At 37.6% G+C, this 8,243-nt stretch overlaps 1 protein-coding gene across 5 annotated transcripts; it reads right to left on the reverse strand.

The window, feature by feature from the left end:
* Positions 1–509: 509 nt before the first annotated feature.
* Positions 510–7,727, reverse strand: LOC132300568 (putative disease resistance RPP13-like protein 1). 5 transcript variants are annotated; one of them, XM_059797712.1, is made up of 4 exons: positions 3,559–7,727; positions 1,215–1,381; positions 989–1,114; positions 510–640 (listed from the first exon to the last, which is right to left on the reverse strand). In XM_059797712.1, exon 1 carries the CDS (start codon positions 7,619–7,621, stop codon positions 3,629–3,631), a length of 3,993 nt encoding a protein of 1,330 aa, XP_059653695.1. In that variant the 5' UTR covers positions 7,622–7,727; the 3' UTR covers positions 510–640; positions 989–1,114; positions 1,215–1,381; positions 3,559–3,628. The 5 variants fall into 5 exon arrangements, with proteins under 5 accessions (XP_059653695.1, XP_059653693.1, XP_059653694.1 ...); XM_059797710.1 differs by having other exon boundaries at positions 510–651; XM_059797711.1 differs by having other exon boundaries at positions 510–651; positions 1,215–1,401.
* Positions 7,728–8,243: the final 516 nt, after the last annotated feature.

Raw genomic sequence — 8,243 nt, forward strand, 5'->3', positions numbered from 1 at the left:
TAAGATATAGAGTAGCATTTCTTCCATTCAGCCCATAAAGATTTTCCTGTGTTTGTGCAAAAGATCCAAAAATGCTTTGCAGTGGCTGCTTTTTTTTCCCAGGAGCCCTCTTTTGAGAAATTCATGAAAAGTAAAATCTTTTTGGGAAACATAACAGCCATATTTATATCCGTAAGTCAAACTAATGGAATAAACATCACCACCATGGAACACGAAATGGACTCAACAAACATGTCATTCATCTTCTAACTTCATGGTGGGAAATGTAAAACCTTGATTCATAATAACTGAAACATTTGTACTAATTTACTAACAGAACCAAACGTTTAAAGGAATGCCAGCTCTTTTGAAGCCATTGTCTTCAAATAAAACAACAGACTAGTTCTGAATACAACCTTTGTATCCCTTGACTATGATTAAAACATACAAAACAATTTAATTTACAAGAAGAATTACAATAAACTCGTAAACCATATGTATGCTTTACATTGAATTCTCATGGTTGCTGATGTTGAAACAGTAAGAGATGAGGCATAAGATACTCCAAGCAGTGCAGGAGGCCAAGACATTGTTATTTTGTTGCTGAAAGGCCACGATTTTGTAATAATATCTCAGCTATCCAACGCTATTATCCACGCGTCTGTATGTCCCCTATGCATAAGCGTTCATATATGTCATAAATATAATATTTGAAAAATCAGATCTAAAATATACTCGATTAGAATTATCAATTGAAGCCAAACTACTGATCCCTACAAATTCTGAACTAATTGCCATCAAATAAATAAAATAACTAAAAATCTTGCTAGTAAGAACTTAAGCATGTGCCTAAGTGGCTCATGCAAGTGAAATTGAGGGAGAGATTCAAAAATCTTGCTCTCAAATTCACAAGGACAATGAAGTATAGGGCACAGAAATGTGACAATGATTGATTATCTTCTAATTGATATGTTTGTGATCAAATATATCTACTAGATATATGACCTACCGAAGATATGTACTCCTTTTATTCCACAAGAATCTCTTCAGCACAGCTGTGCATGAGGCCACTATTTTGTGATTCTGCGACAGTTTTTCGAAGATGGATCAGAATCCAATCACATCCGTATGTCCTCTGCAAAAGCATCTCTTAATGTCAGTCGAAAATTTCAAACATTGTGCTACCTAAAACATCTTGCTCTTTCATGCCGGAAGAGTTGTCCTTCAAGTCATACCATGTCTGAAACAATGAGATGGTCCTATTGTTTGGTCTCACATAGCAAAAACCAGTGTTGATATAGTTGGCATCGCCATTGAATTCATCGGTGCTCATTTGTATATCCTAGCTTTCGTTCTTGCTTAGCCTTGCAAATTGGTTCCATAGCCACATTACATTTGTATCCTGTTGGCATAAATCTTCGGCTATATAAGAAATTATAGGATCGTATAAATAGTTTGTAGGTGAAAAACTTGGATTTATCATTAAACTTGGATCAGAATAGCAGACATTGATAATATCATGTGAATTCTATACATATAATATAGTATTGACCAATTTCTATTTGAATTGATTTACTAATTTGCTTTTTATACTTCCGTCTTTACAAGGACTCGGAAGTCTAACCTTCAGTCTTTCACTTTTAAAAAGATACCAATCAATTATATTCGTTGGCAGGAGGTCTACTTCTTATTTATGAATGGCATTGCTCTTAAACAGGACACAGACCTTCCAAAGAGAAGCTGTAATACAAAATCATGTCTTACTTCTTAGACTTATAATTGCTCCAAAAATCTCCCAACCAAATTAGAAAATCATATGAAAATTCAATGAACCATACACATAGGTACGACCTCGAAAATTGTGTGAGAGGGCAAAAGTAAGTTTTTTTTATTTATTTTAAGGGATCCAACTTTAAAATTTTATAAGTATATATAATTCAAAAAAGGAAAAATTACTGATATATAATACTAAAAAAAAAAAAAAAAAAAAAAAAAATCACCCACTTACAATACATTGTGTGTCTGATCACACACGTGTCCTTATCCAATTCAACACGTGATATTCTATTATGACGACCAAAAAATCCATATATGAAGCATTTACAATCACACAAGTGTCTTTTTGGCAATCAACCAAACAGGGACTGAAAAAAAAAAAATGAAATTAATCTAAGCTACTTGGGCACATTGTAGTTCAAACATGATTCAACTGGAAGTTTGTGTGTGTTTTGAGCATATTGTAGTCAATATTACCCTACCCTATCTTAGTTCAGGTCAAGCCCAGGTCTATGTGAGCTGAAAGGGCACATGAATCTTGTTTTGGTTCCTTTCCAGCATGCATGTATAGTGCAACTAATTCAACATCATGGATTTCTTTGCCTGCTAAAAAAGAGAGCACACGAATGCTTGTCACATAGCTTAGGAATTAAGTCTGTTATTGACAACCATGATGCTATCAAAAAATGTCAAAATTCATAAATATGTGGAGAAGTTAATTAAATAAATAGAAGTAACTAACTTGTGCAAACTAGAATTGCAACATGTTGTTAAGAGGTCATGTAAGAGAAATCGAGAGAAAAGTTCATGGATCTTGCTATCAAATTCACAACAAAGAAATAGATCTCTCTATGTCAGAATGATCAGAATTGCTCAAACGAAATGTTCGACCATCTCTACTGCAAATATGACTCATCGGAGATTAATGTTGCTAGCTCCTCTGCCAACAACAATGGGAAAATACCATGAAGTCTTTAAAAATATAAAAACTATCGCAATGGATTTCTTTTTCCTTTCCTTCTACATTTGTCTCTCATTTCCCTTATTGTATCTGAGAACCGAAACATAGGCAAAGGATACTTTGATGCAAGAGATGATGATATTGGTTGGCTATAGTAGTCTTTGAAACTAAACCAAGCTTATTAAGTATGTTGTTGATGACAAATTTGTCAGAAGCGACATTATACTTTGAGAATAAACATTAATTAAGACGTTATCTTTCCAATATATGTGGAGATACAATGTATCTTTGGACAATAACAATTTTGCAAGAGGATCGTGACATCTTGGCATGCAACTGAAGAGTAAGGGGGAACTGACTCCTTGGATAAAAGTTTCTAAATCAGACTGGGTCGCAGCAACGATCTGTGGGTGGAAGTCCCTAAAGAGTGTTTCGGTTTGTATGCAAGATTGATACGCGGAATTGTCCTAATCAATGTCGTGGGAGTCGATTGATGGAATTTGGGTCAAGGTGAAGATTGTTGAGAATTGCGTCTTAAATTCTTAATCTATTCTGGTTTCTATTTTAGAGTTGTATTTGGTTAGAAAATTTATTGCTAAACAAGTCTTGTGCTCGAAAGAATTGTAATCATTGTACAACAAAGAATTGGATTTGAAACTTTATAAATAAGTACATAGGTTATAAGAGAGGGTTATGAGATTGACAAGGATGTAGTACCACAAGAGAGTTGATAAGTAGAGATAGTTTATGAATTGATAAATTAAGAAAAACACCAGTGGCAAATAGATAAACTCATGAAGTGGTATATGGTGAAAAACAGTTGAAACTTGTAAAACAAGTACCTGACTGGAATTTGGGGTTTTCCCAGCGTGAATAAAAACCAGAAGGATCCAATGTGAGCATGAGTTTCTGTCAAAAGTTCAAGATGTCTTCATTATCGAGCTTTATGTGGCGGATTTTAGCAATCTTGGACAAATATTTCCCTTTCTGCCCCTGGTAACGTTGTTTCAGCAATGGACAGTTGCGTATGTGCAGGAAAGAGAGGGAGTTGGGTAACCACTCTTCTGGCAAGCACTGGACCTTAGGGCAGCTCCAGATGTGTAGACTTGTAAGAGAGGTGAGACGTTGAAGGCCCTTGTAGTTCAGTGCTTTCAGATTTGGAAGAAACCAGACGTAAAGAGAGCTAAGAGTGGCGGGAAATAGCCCCTCCTCCGGAAATGACTCCAACACTTCTTCTCTGTATTCACCGTTGGTCGTGAACAGTTCAAGACACGGGAGTCTGTGCAAACCCCACTCCACGCGGCGCTTCATGAGTTTCTCACAATTTTCGATCTCAAGTTCACGTAGGTTGGAAGGCAAGCCTCCATCCGGAAAGGCTTCAACCTCTGGACAGTCCCTTATCTTCAAAGATTGAAGAGACTGAAGTTTGGTGTTCATTCGTTGCGGCAAGGACTTGAGCTTCCTGCAAAATTCGACTGTAAGAAACTTCAGATTTGGAGCAGATAATCCTCCATGGGGAAACGATACCATTGTATGGCAGCTCGAGATATTGAGAGAAAGAAGCTTGGGGAAGAAACGCAATGGCAAAGTTTCTAGAGAATTACAACTATTGGATATATGCAAACGTTCAAAGGATGTGGAGCACGGTTCCATTTCATTATGCATGGGAAACTCCAATTTCTCGCAATCAGAGATGTAAATATTTTTCAATTTACCAACCGGGAAAGAGACAAGAGATGAACAACCGATTATGGATAAATCTTGAAGGCAACTGTTGAAGCGCATCATTTCCAGGGGTAGGGACTGTACAGCGTAACAGTTTTTGATCTCCAAAGTCTTGAGAATCGGCAGCAATGTAAAGTCCGGAAATGACACAAGGCTTGAGCATTGTTCTATCTGCAATTTTTCCAGATTTATTAATCTCCACAGCTCCAACGGCAGTTCCTCCAGGTTCGGCATCTTTGAAATCGTCAATTTCTTCAGGGAATGCAGCTGGTTCAACTCCGAAGGCAATTGCATCATGTTTGAAATCTCCAATTCTTGAAGAGAACACAGGTTTTGCAGCTCCGACGACAATTGCCTTAAGTTTGACATATCTGAAATTTTCAATTGCCTTAAGGAAGAGAGGTGTTGTAGCTGCAACCCAACTCCATTAGACTCTAGTTGTTGGCATTCAGAAATTCTGAGCGTCCGTAAACATGGAATGTTGTTGGGTAATTCCCCGCGCAACTTGGGACACCGGAATAGAGAAAGCTCTAGTAGGCACAAAAACTCATCAGCCCCTAATACATGGCGCCATTCTTCCCATTTTGCCATATTCTCGAAGTGTAGTGTCTCCAAAGATTGAAATGGTTTGAACAAAGAAGCATTCCCATAAAACTCCTCACCCACCTTCCTTACTTCTTTCATCCCATGAACAGAAAGGTGTTTTAGAGACAATAGCCGCCCAAGTGGTGGCAAGCAGACACAATACTCACAATTAGAAAGATGTAAACGCACTATATTAGAGAAGCAAAAATCTCCTAACCAACCTGGAAGTCTTCTGCCTCCAAAGCCTTTGATCGTAACATACTTCAAGTTTGTATGAGGTTTTAGGTTGTCAAGTACATCACTTTCATTTTGTGAAGCACGAGTATTTCCACTCCATTCCAATTTTAACCCTTCAAGGTGCTTCTTATCCTTGAAATTGGCCTCCAGTGCATCCCTACAATTGACCACATTTTGCAGCTCAGAAATGGAGAGTTCCCCATGAAGATGATAAAGTGCCCTCAACTCACTGATCCTTGACCCACTGTCCCTACCGACTACAAAATATGTTAAATGTCGGAGACCTACAAGCCTGCTCATCTGCATTGGCATTTCTGTTAAAGTAGTTCCCCTAGTATCAAGAGAGTGCAAGTTAATTAATTCTCTCATACCTGCAGGCAACTTTGTTAGCTTAGTAAAAGCAACATTCAGATGAAGCAAGTTAATTAGCTTCCCAATATCCGTAGGCAACTCGATGAGATCTCCACAACCTGACAAATTCAATGTTTGTAGATTGCACAAGGTTGAAATTAAATCAGGTAACCGTTTCAGTCTTGTGTTGGAGAGATCCATATGGCGTAAATGTATCAACTTGTCAATTGTTTGAGGCAATTCGAAAATCTCATAACCACGTAAACATAACACCCTTAAGCATCTCAAGCTTGGCAGGATATCGTGCAAGACCTTTTTGCTTAGGAAATTTCCTTTCCATTGCGAAAATGATATGAAAGTCCGTACATACTTAGCCTTGTTGACAACATTTAATTTCTCAATTGTATCATATTTACCTTGAACAACTGAGAAATGACGGACCTTTTTAGAGAGATCACGTACCTTGTCATGATCATCCTCTAACCTAAAACAAAACTCTCCGGATATAAATTCAGCTAAATCATGGATCAAGTCATGCATTACAAAGAAGGAACTGGTGCCACTTAATTGCTGAAAAAATGACCTTGATAACAGTTCCGAGAAGTAGTTGAAACCTTCATCTTCCAATGATTTATTGCCTTTAGGATGTCGCAGCACAAAGCCTTCTGCTATCCATAACTGGACTAACTTTTCCTTTTCAAATTTGTGATCTTTAAGAAAAATTGAACAATATGCAAAGCATCGCTTTAAATGTGAAGGGAGATAATGATAACTCAATCTTAGAGCTGGAAGAATATTACTCTGCGTATGCCACATCTCACTTTCTAAGATATTTTTCCATTCCTCAATATCCAGTTTAGATCGCAAGAGACCTCCGAGTGATTTTACTGCTAAAGGCAAGCCTTTACACCTGACCACAATTTCTTTACCAATCATCTCCAAGTCTGGATGGGTAGTAAAATATCCATTCTGAATTGCATGCTTAGCAAATAATGACCAACTATCCTTAAACGAAAGTTGGTCTAAGTGATGACTAGGAACACTGCACATGACTCTTGCAACATTCTCATGGCGTGTTGTTACGATGATCCTACTTCCCCGTTCCCCAGTGCTAAAGGGTCTTCTCAACAGGTCCCAATCATTGTAATTCTCATTCCAAACATCGTCCAAAACGAGTAAAAATCTGTTCCCCTTTAAACGTTCTTTTAACTTGATTTGAAGTAAATTTAAGTCACCGGTGTCACTGCTTGATGCGGTGACAGCCTCAACAATTTTCTTTGTTACCATAGAAACATCAAATTCATCAGAAACACAAACCCATGCTTTAATTTTAAAACTCTGAATCACCCTAGCATCATTGTATGCAACTTGGGCGAGGGTTGTCTTGCCCACCCCACCCATTCCCACAATGGGTATGACAGGGATCTCATGATCATTGCTAGTGACTACTTCATCAGACAACAACAAATTAATTATCTTCTCTATGTCATCATCCCTACCGTACACAACACCAATTTCATCTACTAGAGAAGTTGTTTGTTGTCTTTGCGAATGTTTCCTTTCAACATCGCCTTTCAAACCAAGGATGTCTTTTTGTTTGACAAAATCATCCAGGGTATCAATGATCTCCTCCAACCTAGACTCTATCCCTTCATGAAATGGAGAAGCAAGCTTGGAGACAATGTGCCGTACCTGATTCCTGCTGCCCTTTGATGACTCCGCTGCCTTCAACTTGCTTTGCAAGGCCTCGGTGGCGATCTCATCTAGTAAGTCATCAGCATGGTACACAGAATCTTTGAGCTCGTCAAGCCAATCCTTCACCGCTCGGCTAGTGAACTGCTTGTCCTCCGCATCATTGACCACTGCTTCAAGGGCTCCCAAGGTTGCCTTCAGCTTCTTTAGGAGTCTATCACCGTCATTTCGGCCTGACAACAAGTTTATGAAGTCTTGAGAGGCGATGCGGTCAAACAGCAGTTGAAGGGAAGCTGAGATCAAGGTTTCAGTCATTTTATTTTCTGCTGCAGTTAGAAGAGAAGCTGAGAAAGAGGGTGCGAGGGAGAATAGTTGTGAAGACTGAAGAGTCTCTCCAATATTATGTTTTCTTGTTACAAAGAGTCAACTGTCAAGTCAAGCTACCACTAGTAAAGTATATTGCACCATAAATATAAGATTTGCTTATTTATTTATTTATTTATACTGTATTATTATGTACGTTGGTTTCTTACCAGTTGGATGCCACGTTAGTTCGGTGGAACCCCCCAAAAAATTAATGGAACCCACACTCTAATAATAGAAGATATATATATATATATAATATGGGAAGTGATATTAACGCTCCATAAATTTTCTTTAACACTCCAACTCTTTATTTTAATTAACAAAAATAATTAAATTAACTGTCCTTCTTTCCCTTGTATTGTGCTTCCTTCTCTTCTCTACTTCTTATTTTATTTTATTTTATTTAATGGTTAATCCATCTTCTCTCCTTTAATCTTACAACTCTATTTGATGAACTTCTGTTCTCCTTTATGTTACAACTCTGTTGAGAAATTTAATGAGACAGGGACTCTTTTCTCTTAAAAATTTAATATACATAAAATAAAAGAAAAAGTCAAATAAATCATGAAAT

Source organism: Cornus florida, unplaced genomic scaffold (assembly GCF_030987335.1).
Source record: "Cornus florida cultivar Cherokee Brave unplaced genomic scaffold, ASM3098733v1 CherokeeBrave_3.0.0_Hap2_Chr03, whole genome shotgun sequence".
In the NCBI taxonomy this organism is placed as follows: Eukaryota; Viridiplantae; Streptophyta; class Magnoliopsida; order Cornales; family Cornaceae; genus Cornus; species Cornus florida.